Here is a 15,494-nt window from a genome sequence, read left to right on the forward strand (position 1 = left end):
ACAGCCATAGTAGTCTGAACCAAACGCGTGCACCTGTCCTTCATCTAGACAGAAATAATACAAATAATCCTCATTGTCACAGCCCAAACAGCCATAGTAGTCTGAACCAAACATGTACACCTGTCCCTCATCTAGACAGAAATAATACAAATAATCCTCGTTGTGACATACTGAGGACTGAGGGGGAAGTGTAATAATTATAGAGTGACCTGGTACATGTTAACATACCCAGGGCCGAGGAGAAAATGTAATTATTATTATACCTGTGACAGCCAGCGTGAAGTCCTCCCCACATGAGGCCTGTATGATGCCAACCCCCTCCAGTGCCTCCACTTTCTTTGGTGCCTTGTATGCAGACTTGTTACCCTGGCCCAGCTGACCAACGATTTGTGCCCCACCCTGAACATTCTACAAAATTACAGAATTTGTCAAAATTCATTATTTTACTTGGTTATTTTTTTAGGTCACTTATATTATGCCTGATACTTATTTATTGAACATTAATCAAGAGAATAAGGACGATGAATAAAGAATAAAATGGTGAAAATAATTCATTTTTTTAAAGCACAAAAGATGGAGACCACGTGATACTTACAACTATCAAGAAAATAATTGATAAAAAAGAGAGAACTTTCCTTTGCGTTCATGCCTTATATAGATCTCTACTTACCGCCCAGGTATACAGCTCCTTCTCCATGGTAACCACCGCAAAGTGGGCACTCCCTGCTGCCACCTACAGTCAACAACGAATGGTTCATGGTTTTTGGTGTCAAATAGTTTACTTAAATATATGTTAAAACCTAGACGACATTTTGAAATAGGGTGAACATTGGCAGAATTGCTTCACCATTCAGTTTCATTAAGTACAGCTGGTAACAGATTAACAAAGTAAATTCCATAAATCATCTTCCTCCGTCTCCTACTTTTTCACTTCTCTCTAAAAGCAATGCTAGATATAAAGTCTCCATCGAACAGACAGGAATAACAGATAACATAGTTAATATTGTTTTTACCTGAATGGCACTTTTGCCTTTCACAAACATGTCCTGTTTCTGGGGAGTCCGTTTGCCTCCCCCCCACTGGTACACCTGGAACAACACAACAGTTCTAAATCTACTGTCTTATGGTAATAAATATATCACACCATGAAATTATCATTGTATGTATATAAAGCTAAATATTTGTATTCATTATTTATATTGTATTTTACATTTTCAGTGGTCAAAACTCTAAGTGACACATAATGATTCTGATTTTAAGTCCAAGTGACAAAGTTTATCAAGGAGGCTAATCAAGCCATTTTCTTTCTTTTTTCTTTATTATTCTTGTGGCAATATTTAAAAAATCACAAGTAAAATATAGTAAAATGTTTACCTAATCTGTAACAAAAGCAAAACAGTAGTCATACTAAAAACAAATATTTCTTACTTATTCTGGTGCATCCTGTTATCCACACAATGTGATTATTACTTATAACTTTTGTACTTATATTCAGTCATTTTACCTGTATATATATATATATATATATCACACCTCAGTGACTTTAGACTTGATCACAGGGACAGTTTCTGTACATATATATATCTCACCTCCATGACTTTAGACTTGATCACAGGGACAGTTTCTGTATATAAATATATCTCACCTCCATGACTTTAGACTTGATCACAGGGACAGTTTCTGTATACATATATATCTCACCTCCGTGACTTTAGACTTGATCACAGGGACAGTTTCTGTATATAAATATATCTCATCTCCGTGACTTTAGACTTGATCACAGGGACAGTTTCTGTATATATATATATCTCACGTCCATGACTTTAGACTTGATCACAGGGACAGTTTCTGTATATAAATATATCTCACCTCCATGACTTTAGACTTGATCACAGGGACAGTTTCTGTATATATATATATCTCACCTCCGTGACTTTAGACTTGATCACAGGGACAGTTTCTGTATATAAATATATCTCACCTCCGTGACTTTAGACTTGATCACAGGGACAGTTTCTGTATATAAATATATCTCACCTCCGTGACTTTAGACTTGATCACAGGGACAGTTTCTGTATATAAATATATCTCACCTCCGTGACTTTAGACTTGATCACAGGGACAGTTTCTGTATATAAATATATCTCACCTCCGTGACTTTAGACTTGATCACAGGGACAGTTTCTGTATATATATATATCTCACCTCCGTGACTTTAGACTTGATCACAGGAACAGTTTCTGTATACATATATATCTCACCTCCGTGACTTTCGACTTGATCACAGGAACAGTTTCTGTATATAAATATATCTCACCTCCGTGACTTTAGACTTGATCACAGGAACAGTTATTGTATATATATATATCTCACCTCCGTGACTTTACACTTGAACACAGGAACAGTTTCTGTATATATATATATATCTCACCTCCGTGACTTTTGACTTGATCACAGGGACAGTTTCTACAGATGATGATGACTGTAGTCTTAATTTTCGAGCCCCAGAGTTCAGTTCCCAAACCTGTTTTTCCATGTTTGCTTTGCTGTAAGTTTAAATTGTACATGTGATTACAACACTTCTTATTTCTTTTGTTCTAATCTCTTACCTAAGCTTTAAGCCAAGTTCTGTCTATAGTGCTACCAACCAGGACTGCAGACAAATAGACTAATTGGCCATAACAATTGTTGTTTATTGTTTTAAATTCTTCTGAATTAAAGGACAACAGACTGCAGTTTGATACCTATATATGTACATTTCCCTTAACTTCAAGAATCAATTGATACAGCATCAAGAGGTCAATTGGATCTTCAAAGTGGTTCGAGGTCAAATTTATTATAAACAAAGTTTAACTTGACATCAATCAAGCTGACACGACGGGCTAATAGCATTTCTCTACACAGATCTTTGCAGAAAGTGTTTGACTTATTGTACTCTTGTTACCTTCAAAGTTGATCTTGGTCATGCAGGCAAACTTTATTGAGTTTCAGACTAGAATGCTACTGGCAAAATATCATTACCCTATATCTAGCCATCACGGTTAAGTAAACATTCTAACACATTTAGCCCCTATGACCTTGAAAGTGGATTCAGGTCATTTATTTGAAGAAACTTTAAAGCAATCACCCAAACAATCTACAGGCATGACCCTAAGACTTGTGGTTTAAATGAAGCGGTACTTTGTTAGAATGTTTAACAAATTTGAACACTATTTCTTCTTACATAAGCTCAGTGGAACAGGTATGAAAATAAAACTGTCTACAATAACCAACGGCTGACCAGCACTGACCAGTCATCAGCCGTGAATACAGAATGGTCAAGGATGTCCATGGTACTAGGCCGGTTCTTCGGTTCCTTCTGCAGCATGAGGTTTACTAGTTCCCTCATGTGGTTACTGAAGCATGGATCAACCTCACCCTGTTCACTCCGCACGATCTCGTACGCAAGCCGAAGCTGATTCTAGAAAACGGTACAACACATTATCAATTATCTAGAATAAGATAAAAAGAATTATCTCCAAAGCTGAAATTTACAAAAATTGTTGACTAGAATTGGAAATTGATTTAAATTGTATCAGGCAAATTAATTGTTTTAGAGATGTAGCTTTTCATATATTATATATACATCAAGGGGAGCATGACTCTCTGGTGAGTGGAGACAGGGTAGAGAGGGTAATGTATAACAAACCTCCTTACTCCGATTGTTCTAGTCTAATCAGTTGTTCAAATGGGTACCACCATGTTGGAACTCTGCTTAGTTAACCCCACTGGACAGTAAGACTCTGTGACCTGCTGTACCTAACTACCTGGTAAACACTGGTACTTACCGTTGCCTGGAATGTCTTCGTTAGGGTAAGCAGCTCAAACAGTACACAGCCAAGTGCCCAAACATCAGTTTTCTGATCATAGCTTAAATATAAGAAATATAACAAGTATTGTTTAAGTGCTATGGAAACATATTTATGTAATTTTAAAATCTTAATTTATTCAATTAAATTATAGATATGATTGTTACCGGGTTATGTAATATTTTTAATTTGTTTGATTAAATTACGGCTATGATTGTCGAACACATCAGATTTACATTTTTAATCAGTTATTAATAAAAAACAAAATGTGGTCCATCCATTTAATAATCTATAATATGGTATACATAACAAATAAAACAAAACATACAAATATTTCAGTTAAAGAAATGATGGCTAAAATGAAGTGACAAGATATACAGAAAACACCAAAGGTAGGTCAGTACCTGGCACCCTGTACAATCTCCGGGGACAGGTAATAGGGAGTTCCCACCAACTGTTGATATAGATGTATATAGAGAGCATTAAAATATATTAATACGTCAAGTACACAGCATGTACTGAAAACATTATCATGTAACGAACACATAATCATGTACTGAACACATTATCATGTACTGAACACATTATCTTGTACTGAACACATAATCATGTACTGAACACATTATCTTGTACTGAACACATAATCATGTACCGAACACATTATCTTGTACTGAACACATAATCATGTACTGAACACATAATCATGTACCGAACACATAATCATGTACCGAACACATAATCATGTACCGACCCACATAATCATGTACCGAACACATTATCATGTACCGAACACATTATCTTGTACTGAACACATTATCATGTACTGAACACATAATCATGTACCGAACACATTATCATATACCGCACACATAATCATGTACCGAACACATTATCATATACCGCACACATAATCATGTACCGAACACATTATCATGTACTAAACACATTATCTTGTACCGAACACATTATCATGTACCGAACACATGATCTTGTACTGAACACATTATCTTGTACTGAACTCATAATCATGTACCGAACACATAATCATGTACCGAACACATAATCTTGTACTGAACGCATAATCATGTACCAAACACATAATCATATACCGAACACATTATCTTGTACTGATTACATAATCATGTACTGAACACATAATCATGTACTGAACACATAATCATGTACCGAACACATTATCTTGTAATGAACACATAATCATGTACCGAACACATTATCATGTACCGAAAACATAATCATGTACCGAACGCATTATCTTGTACTGAACACATAATCATGAACTGAACACATAATCATGTTACGAACACATAATCATGTTACTAACACATAATCATGTACCGAACGCATTATCTTGTACTGAACACATTATCTTGTACAGAACACATTATCTTGTACTGACACATAATCATGTACCGAACCCATTATCATGTACCGAACACATTATATTGTACTGAACACATAATCTTGTACTGAACACATTATCTTGTAATGAACACGTAATCATGTACCGAACACAGAATCATGTACTGAACACATAAACATGTACCGAACACATTATATTGTACTGAACACATAATCTTGTACTCAACACATTATCTTGTACTGATCACACAATCATGTACTGAACACATTATAATGTACTGAACACATAATCATGGACTGAACACATAATCATGTTACGAACACATAATCATGTTACGAACACATAATCATGTACCCGTCACATTATCATGTACTGAACTCTTAATCATGTACCGAACACAGAATCATGTACTGAACACATAAACATGTACCGAACACATTATCAGGTACTGAACACATAATCATGTTACGATCACATCATCATGTACAGAACACATAATCATGTACTGAACCCATAATCATGTACCGAACACCTTATCATGTACTAAACACATTATCTTGTACTGAACACATTATCATGTACTGAACACATTATCATGTACTGAACACATTATTTTGTACTGAACACATTATCTTGTACTGAACACATTATCTTGTACAGAACACATTATCTTGTACTGAACACATTATCATGTACTGAACACATTATCTTGTACTGAACACATTATCTTGTACTGGACACATTATCTGCTTGCTTAAATGTATAAAAGGGATTGTAAGCCTTTGTTTTTGTTTCACAGTTGTTACTTTTATCCATATGTTGTTAAGCGCTTTAGAGTAATTTTACAAATTATATAGGGCGCTATATAAATGTTGTATATTATTATTATTATTATTATCTTGTACTATGAACAAGTCAACAGGAAACAGTAAATTTTTCTCCATTGTAATTCAAATATTTTTCACATCACAAGAAACATTTCAACAGGATATGACTTACAGAATCAGCCATCTCTCCTTTAGATTCAAGAAGTTTTGAAATTCCAAAGTCCCCTAATTTCAATAAATCGGTTTTCGTCATAAAAATATTCATAGCTTTGACATCTCTGGAAAACAAAAAGTACATATTTCCATATCAATACAGGTACATCATAATATAACAACAGGAGGTGTTGGAGAACAGCATAGCTGGCCTATGTATGTTATTATAATACTGCAACTATCAATAGAAACACATGTATAGTAAAACGTTGATTTATTAGTGCCTGTCATTTTATTTGCCACCTCACTTACCACCAGGATACTTCAAGGACTGTTAAATGTGTAGAAACATCTATGTGAAGTGATTGTTAAGAAATTAACAAAGTCCAATAAAGCTGTTTTTGGACGCTAGAATATGAAAATATTGTCCAGAACATTGCTAACACTCCATATAAATGCTTCAACCTTATACTAGACAACAGCCTATTGATGGTGGTTGTCCAACACTTCACGAAAAAACTTGTCCAAGAACTTTAACCTCAAATTTAACTAAGTCCAATTAAGCTGTTTTTGGGCCATAAAATACAAAAATATGGTCCAGCACACTGCTTACACTCAATTTAAATGATTGAAACTCATATTAAATAGACAACTGTGTTGATCCGACACTGTCTGGAAAAAACTTGCTCAAAAACTTAAACCTCTGAAGGTGGGACGCTGACGCCGGGGTGACTACATTAGCCCCCTATTCTTCGAATAGGCGAGCTAAAAAGTATGTAATTCCATATTAATACAAGCACTACATAACATAACATAACAAAGACTTATCTCCATGGTGATAGGTAGCAGTTCTCTTAAGTTGATTACATGTATTTCTTTATACTAAATAATCAACCAGCTAAGGTTAAACCTGAATATATCTTACTACAGAATGAAATAGATATTAAGACATGGTAAATATATTAACTTAATTAACTGTATATCGATTGATGTACCTGTGTAAGGATTGAAATACCTGAATACTGACATACTATATAGATATACCTGTGTGTGTGTTTACCTACCTGTATATTAACTGACATACCTACAAATTGACTGACATACCTGTATAGGGATTGAAAAACAGTTACAGAAACTAATTAACATACACAAATGTGTATGACTTACCTGTGTATTATTCCATAGTTATGAATATGCGTCAGGGCAGACGCAATCTGGAACAGGTACCATCTCACTTGCTGTTTAGATGAGAGACAAGTTCATTACAATTAGTTCAAGGTCACATCAATATATATATAAAGCTGAACAAACTCTGTAACTGGTCACAGTAACAAGTCAATTGTAGTATTTTAAAGAAGAAGAAGGATTATGTTGGTGGTAACCAGGCACTGTCGCCCTGTAGAGTATGTTTTATGGTTATCTTTTATCAGGTACTTTCTGTGTCGTTTACAGGATTAATTATCTAGCTATCTTGTGCACCGCAGAAAACAACTTCATATACACAGTCATGTATTTATTTTCTACACTATTGCTAAAACAGTTACTGGGACATTTTACATGTATCCTCTTCTCCTTGTCCTGTTCTTCTCTGTTCAGGAAAAAGATGAGAAACTACCAAATTTACTGAGAAGAATGCTACTAACTTGCTCTGGAAACAGGTCTGTTTGAGTTGCAATTTTGTCATGAAGACTTCCTCCTGGAATAAAGCAATATAAGAATATTATAAAGATAGCAGTGCTTGGTTTCCAAACTATATCTTGTTTCAGTTTCACTATGAATTTTAAATTAATATTTTAATAAATCAATATACATGTAAAAATAACAGAAATAAAGAATTACATAAATTGTACGGATAGTTATAACCGGCTGAATATTGTTATGAAATACTACACTACATACATGTCCGCACACACACAAATGTATAAAGCCAAGGGACTCTTCATTATTTGATAAATGTTTCGCTGACTACACTACTACAATAGATTTCCATATTGTCTATTACAATTGCATGATGATATCAATATCATACCTACAGTGAGACATACATCTACAGTCAAACATCAAATATTGAGATTTTCTTGTAGTAGTCCTGAAATTTGAATTTTATGTATTGAAGTTTAGGAGATGATTTTGGTTTTAACTATACTTTTATTATTGGAGTCACAGTGATAAATCTACATGGAAGTCCTAGGTCCTGTATACCAATAGAATTTCTGAAAATACTGAAATTTAAAATGGTGGTACCCAATTATCTTTAACCATACAGTGAAAAAAGACCCATACAAACTGTGGCAGGTTTTAATTGTACATAGGATTAAGGTCGCCTTCTAGATTCGAGCTAGAGGAAATTTCCCTTTAGCTCAGTGGAAGAGCCTCCGACTAGGAACCTGGAAATCGAGGATTCGATCCCCGGTGGAAGCACACCATTCTCTTTCCTATTACACAAACTAATTGTAGATTGATCACTGGAGTCGGGATGTTTTCATTCATAAACTATCAACACTATCAAGATCCCACAATTTCTTGATTTACATCATTAGGTATATAGTTTAAAGAAAAATCCAAGATTTAATTTGTTTTATGGTAATATACGTTTGCTTATGCTGCATGAAGTAAAATAATAAAAGTGTGATCTGACCATTGGCATATTCCATCTCTATAAAGAGCGTGTCCTGGTCGAGGAAATGGTTGTAGTAGGTGATCACATTGGTGTTGTTCAGCAGCGACAGGATCTCCACCTCGTTCATGGCATCTCGACGCTCTTTTTCTCCAAGTCGTGCCAGATTCACTTCCTTCCATACCACCAGACTGTTGTCCTGGGAAAAAAAATTGTTGTCCATTAAACTTGCTGTTTACAGCATTATTTATATTTCTACCATAAAGCAGATTATGATATACATACTTCGTCATCAGGCTGATTGTATATATGAATTAAGATACTGTTCCATGATCATTATGGTAGAAACTTGACAATATTGGTAAAATAACTACATGTTCTTACATAAGGAATTCTCTCTACTTGTATGGCTAGCAAAATATTGCTATGATCAAGCTTCTTTCAAACGAACTCCAAATGTTGACCTTTTTGGACGACCCTCTTCCTGGGACTACTCTCAGTGTTTTACACATAATTATGGTTAATGACTTTGCACATAAAGTTAGGAAACTGCACATATTAATTCTAGCCTAAGTTTACTATATGGATTCAACATTAGACTCATCACACTTAGACAGATCTCACAGGATGAACACCTTCATTTGTACCAGTCAAAATATCCTAAGTCTAGTGTACATGTTAGACTTTGTAATAATGTACACTACTGTCTAATAATCTTGATAAATTATGTAATATCACAGTGCACAATTTTTTTTTTCCAAATTATAGAATAATGTAAATCAATATTTGCTTCTAGCGCATTAGAATAGTGATGGTAAATTTGTATCTGTTGCTTTCCCACAAAGTATCAAGAAAACAGACAGAATTATCATTAATCTAGCTAACAGCATTACGACACCATTGGATATTTTCTGACTTGGAGAAGTTTCAATACAGAACATCTATCTGTATTTGTATCTGACGTAGTCTACTGGAGTATAAACTTCCGGGTTGGAGGAGTGTGTTTATAATTAAGGGTGATTTCAGTTTTTGTTTGAAGGCTTCCAGGGTTTCAGTGCACAAAGTGTTGTTGGGTAGGTAATTCCAGTCTCTCGTTGTAAGTGGAAAGAATGAGTTCCTATAGAGTTCTGTGTTGGTAACTTGGTATTTAAAGTTAAGACTGTTTTTAGTGCGCACTCGTGTATTTGTGTTTGGATCTAAATGTTGGTCCACTGGTTAAGCCACTAGCCCCTTAATGATCTTATAGAAGAGAACTAGTCTCAGCTCAGGTCTGCGTTCCTCGAGTGGTGCGAGTCCCAGTTCATTCAGCATCGATGTAAAGCTGCTGTCTCTTCTATAGTTGGCACAGATGAATCTCACAGCTCTGCATTGGATCTTTTCCAGTGATGATGTGTGTAACTTCTGGTATGGGTTCCAAATTGTGACCCTGTGCTCTAGGAGTTGTCCTACTATATGGTGATCGGTAAGCTGTTAACTTCAAGGTTGATGGACTTTCCCTCAAATTTCTTCCCAGGAATCCTAGTGTGGAGTTTGCCTTCCCTATAGTTCTGTTGATATGGGAGTCCCATCTGAGCAAACTGCTCATCATTACTCCTAGGTATTCTGTTATTTCTTCTAGTATGGTGTTGTTGAGTTGTATCTGTAGGTGCTTGGTGTTCTACTTCCGGCCATTCTGAGTATGGAACATTTCTTGGTGTTGAATAGCCCTAGTTTCCTCTGGCCCTTAGATACCAGACTTAGACATTTTGACAGATAGAACATAGATATGTCTAAGTCTGGTGTCCGAACCAGAGGAAACTCAGGCTAGGTGTTGAAAGACATGCCCCAGTCCTCGGCCCACTACTCTAGTGCTTTCAGATCTGCTTGGAAATCCAGATGGTCTTGGGAGGTGTTGATTGATCTGTACAGTAAACAGTCATCTGCGAAAAGGCGGACTGATGAATGCATGCAGGTTGGAAGATCATTTATATAGGCCAGGAATAAAATCAGTCCGAGTACTGTACCTAGTGGTACGCCAGACCAGACTCTTACTGATGTTGACTGGGCTCCTTTTACGAGAAGCTATCGGATGACAGTCCTGTGTCATTGACACAGACAAAAAATTCAAGCCATTTTCTATGTAAAAATATTGTTCACTATGACCATGTCCAGCACACTCTGCCGATTGAGCTATATAGCTGTTGACCTATATACGTATAAAGACCGATCGACCTATAATAGCTCTATTGACCTATCTGAAATAGATCTTTTGAGCTATCTTCATTTGATTTTCTTTTTTAAGGAAAATGAAACAAAGTCGCTGTTAAAAGAAGATTTTATCATTAGGTTGATAACAAAAGACGTTAAATATAAGTAATCTTTTTAAAAAATAATGATGTAAAAAAATCGGAATTTTACATTTATGAAAATAAACATCTAACTGTATGTTTTTAATAGTCAACATGACCATAAACCTTATTGTTTTATGCGACTTTGCTTTAATTTAATGAAAATTGAAATCTGAGAAAATGTACAGCTTAAATGTATAGGTGAATAAAGCTGTACTGTCTAGGTCTTTATAGCTATATAGCTCAATCGGCAGAGTGTACTGGACCTGATGACTGTATACCACGTTTTTATTACTTATTCTAACCGGCTGTTTGTGATGTCGCCGCTTAAATTGATTATAGTTGCAAGCTGAAATAATCAACGATGATAGGTCTACTGAGTACATGTAGTTTTAGCGGATTTATTGGTCGCCAATCTACTGTTGCTGTGCACAACTTCCACTCCGACAATTGCATAATTTGAATGCTTTGTTTACAATCCTTACCTCGGTTTTACGGTACAACACAGCTTCTCCAAAAGCCCCTCTACCTAAAACTTTCACGAAGAGATACGATGTTTCTTGACAAGCCTCATTCGCGCCCGTGGGTGCTGTCTGCACATCTGATGCTTCCAAATCGGTCGCCATTTGTAAACAAATCGATGGAAGGGAGGTAACGCGGTGTAAAATATATACATCTAATCGAACGCACCCGTCATTTACAAATCTGGATCTTTCAAACGTTTTCATATTTTTAAAGAGGCACAAACGGTTATATTTTCAGATAATATATGTTCTTCAATAATCGTGATGAGGACAGAAAGAAGCAATATTAATGTTTAACACATTAGAACAGTAAAGTTTACAGCTGAATGCAGAAATTACAAACAAAAAACAAATGATGTTCACTAAGATAGTTTGGGCTTCCTTAAGACATCGAAAACAATTAAATACTCAAAAGCTGTGTGGCATATGATAACAATTATAAGCCTATAACCATATTCAGATTATAAAGTAGGACAGTCCCACTGACTTTGAATGTTATCATCTTGCAATCTTCATAGTTTTGTATTAACAAGAGGCCAAGTGGACCTGTATTGCTCATTTTTAATTTTGTTATCTAAACGACAATGTAAATATGGATTGACCATAATAATCTTATTTGGATCAAGTTTGGTTACCATTGGGCAGCTGGAATTAGAGAAGATGTCTTAAACATATATGCAAGACTTTAAACAGAAAACAGGTTGCTGGGTCGCATTTGTGTATTCGTGGCTAGGATTGGAAACTGCACTGCCAGACTGGATTTCGAACCCTGGACCCTCAAACTCTAGATGGACGCTCTACCAATTGAGTTACCTGGTTGCTGATGATTGACTCAGTCCAATTCTACAACACATTTACACTCCATGACAAATTACAAAGGTTAATCTCCAAACATATTTAAAGAGTAGCACTTCTTTGAAAGATAAACCCACATTTTCCTTCTTGGCCTCGCCTCTCTGCCTCCAGGAAAGGGCAACACCCTTCGTTTATAAATACTGTATTTCCTTGGTTCAAGAAGTTATATGTTCTTTGTGAAATAAGGTTCAAATCCGTTTACATGTTCTTGAATAGAGGATTTTTAAAGATTAGGTCAAAATCACTTCATCCATATGAAAAAGTTGTCGTTTAAATATTAGCCCTTATTTCCCCTTTTAGGCGCTCCTCTCTATCCCACGGGGACTGCAACTTCATAATACAATTGAGAATTCTTCAGTTATACAACAATAATATAATTAGTTATTATTTATGATAAAGTATATATGGTCATTTACAACATGAATTTGGATTCTAGTTTCAGGATGATCAATTATTATGTTCATTTCAGTTTAACTGCAAGATTTCAAACAAAGTTGGTTTGCAAGACTGTAAAACACAAATCATCAAGACTGTAAAACACAAATCATCAAGCTTACAACTGTTTCAGTTCCATACCATACAGGAATATTTATTTCTCAAAGAAAACACCTAGTGTAGATATTACAGTAAATCAATTTAGTGTACAGTTATACAACGTAGGTTACACTGTCAGTGAAAACAACATATCCAACCTCTGCCAAAATTTGAAGGGACCTTTATATTTTGATTAAAAAATCAAATTGATATTGCCAGATGTCACTCACTGTAACACTGGTACTGTGGCCTTGGCCTCTGGAACAGGTCGCTGACATATCCCACACTGTAGCCTGATTAAGTCAGCTGAAATAACTCAGTGTTCAGTTCATGTATTAATACTAATAAAACCTTTAACATAATCATATGAGTGTCTGCCCCTTGTCATTTGTGACGTTGGTAATCGTATGAGTGTGTCTGCCCTTTGTAATTTGTGAGGCTGGTAAATGTTGGTAATCATATGAGTGTCTGTCTGCCCTTTGTAATTTGTGAGGCGGGTAAATGTTGGTAATCATATAAGTGTCTGTCTGCCCTTTGTAATTTGTGAGGCTGGTAAATGTTGGTAAGCATATGATTGTCTGCCCCTTGTCATTTGTGATGCTGGTAAATGTTGCTAAGCGTATGAGTGTCTGCCCCTTGTCATTTGTGAGGCTTGTAAATGTTGGTAATCATATGAGTGTCTGTCTGCCCTTTGTAACTTGTGAGGCGGGTAAATGTTGGTAATCATATAAGTGTCTGTCTGCCCTTTGTAATTTGTGAGGCTGGTAAATGTTGGTAAGCATCTGAGTGTCTGCCCCTTGTCATTTGTGATGCTGGGAAATGTTGGTAAGCGTATGAGTGTCTGCCCCTTGTCATTTGTGAGGTTGGTAAATGTTGGCAAAGTGTTTCCGTATTGTTGATATGGACACAACAAATTGGACAATACAATAGCACGTAAACTTGTAATCTTTGGCGAGAACTATACCGAGTGATAGGACTAGCCTGTGACTTTAGGACATCCTGAACGTTACAGTATATATATGTATACATCCTCAACGTTACAGTATATATATGTATACATCATGTAGAAACAGAATACAAAATAAGCTTGCAATAAGACATGACAACATTACATTAGGTATCTATAAAACAAAGAGATCAAACAGTGTTGATGTGGAGAGATGTAAGGAAAACATGGTCCTGAAACAGGGACACTTAATTTTTAGTGATAATCATGATTATTCATGATATTTCATCAAATTATCTTCAACAGTTTAGAACAGTACCACCACTAAAAATGATAAAAAAAAGTTGCACATTTCTCATATAACACAAGCATTATATATCTAAAGCTCATCACAGGTACACTCAATTTTTGGCCCTGTCTCTCTGCCTCCAGGAAAGGATCGAGGCAGAGGTTGTTATCTACAACTCGTCACAGGTAAATATATACAACTCATCACAGGTAAAGAAAATCTCAAACTAAAAGCAATATGATATTTCACAGATCTGAACTGTAATCTTTCTTTATTACCCATTAATTAGTGCACTTAATCGGCGTAAGAATGGTTTCCAAAGAAACTGACATCAGAAGTCACAGCGAGATGAAACCTATCTCCACCATTGTTCTGAACGTCACTGCTCACTCACTCAGATTTTCAAAAAAACCCATAAACTAATGTAAATAATCCAGATAAATCTGTGTGAATGTAAAGCATAACTGTTATATAAATATGAATAGTTTTCTTCGATGTAATAAAAAATATACTAACCATAATTATTGGTTGGCTTATCAGCACTTCGTTACTGCATAGAGCTATAATCTGTCAGTGTGTAACTTCTTAGTGAACATATAATTTGTCCTACCTGAGACATCTGATGGACAACTACGAATGGATGATAGTGAATACCTATATACTCCACTCTAGAGAGTTGAGCAATAGATCTGATATAATTTACGAATGCACACACATACACACTCACATCCTACCCTCTACAAGAATTGAACCTACAACCTTGTGTCAGTTGACTAGCACACTACCAACTATGCTATGGGACCCAGAAATCATAATACACCTCAACAATACGATATTACATTAATATTACAATATTATCTTTATAACACATTAAATCTTAATATCATAAATTAACATTTCTTCATTCGCATTACTTTCTTTAAAATCATGTTTTTGTACAGTATGAGCACAGGCAAATCCTTTCAAAATTTTAATTGATAATTTGGGTTGATGTTATCATCAAAATTTATTTTTACATGTACCAATGCTTTGAGTTTGAACCAGGTTTATATTTTTCTATTTCAAAATTAACTTACACTGAAAGAATTTTTGAACTCTCTTTATTTTTTCTTTAACAGCATTGGTTAAGTGCCCTACTTCAGGCATGCACTCATAGAACAATATAACAGTTACATGGCAAGTGTAACACAATA

At 35.3% G+C, this 15,494-nt stretch overlaps 2 protein-coding genes across 4 annotated transcripts in view; both read right to left on the reverse strand.

The window, feature by feature from the left end:
• Nucleotides 1-11,798, reverse strand: part of LOC110445980 (serine/threonine-protein kinase Nek9-like) — a 38,926-nt gene extending 27,128 nt beyond the window's left edge. For 2 of the 3 annotated variants that reach the window (XM_021490902.1, XM_021490901.1), the window contains exons 1-13: nucleotides 11,639-11,798; nucleotides 8,848-9,025; nucleotides 7,853-7,905; nucleotides 7,377-7,447; nucleotides 6,229-6,334; nucleotides 4,253-4,302; nucleotides 3,828-3,909; nucleotides 3,291-3,460; nucleotides 2,432-2,546; nucleotides 1,014-1,088; nucleotides 671-733; nucleotides 264-408; nucleotides 7-44 (exon numbers count right to left, since the gene is read on the reverse strand). In XM_021490902.1, the coding sequence (XP_021346577.1) occupies nucleotides 7-44; nucleotides 264-408; nucleotides 671-733; nucleotides 1,014-1,088; nucleotides 2,432-2,546; nucleotides 3,291-3,460; nucleotides 3,828-3,909; nucleotides 4,253-4,302; nucleotides 6,229-6,334; nucleotides 7,377-7,447; nucleotides 7,853-7,905; nucleotides 8,848-9,025; nucleotides 11,639-11,779 (1,287 nt within the window). In that variant the 5' untranslated portion in view covers nucleotides 11,780-11,798. The remainder of the gene's footprint in view (nucleotides 1-6; nucleotides 45-263; nucleotides 409-670; nucleotides 734-1,013; nucleotides 1,089-2,431; nucleotides 2,547-3,290; nucleotides 3,461-3,827; nucleotides 3,910-4,252; nucleotides 4,303-6,228; nucleotides 6,335-7,376; nucleotides 7,448-7,852; nucleotides 7,906-8,847; nucleotides 9,026-11,638) is intronic. The other variant, XM_021490903.1, reaches the window with a different exon arrangement.
• Nucleotides 11,799-13,056: 1,258 nt separating this feature from the next.
• The window catches only part of LOC110445979 (monoacylglycerol lipase ABHD12-like), a 50,284-nt gene continuing 47,846 nt past the window's right edge, over nucleotides 13,057-15,494 (reverse strand). The window contains exon 11 of the mRNA XM_021490900.1: nucleotides 13,057-13,062. Within this exon, the coding sequence (XP_021346575.1) occupies nucleotides 13,057-13,062 (6 nt within the window). The remainder of the gene's footprint in view (nucleotides 13,063-15,494) is intronic.

The sequence above is a fragment of the Mizuhopecten yessoensis genome, unplaced genomic scaffold, assembly GCF_002113885.1.
Source record: "Mizuhopecten yessoensis strain PY_sf001 unplaced genomic scaffold, ASM211388v2 scaffold2435, whole genome shotgun sequence".
NCBI lineage: Eukaryota > Metazoa > Mollusca > Bivalvia > Pectinida > Pectinidae > Mizuhopecten > Mizuhopecten yessoensis.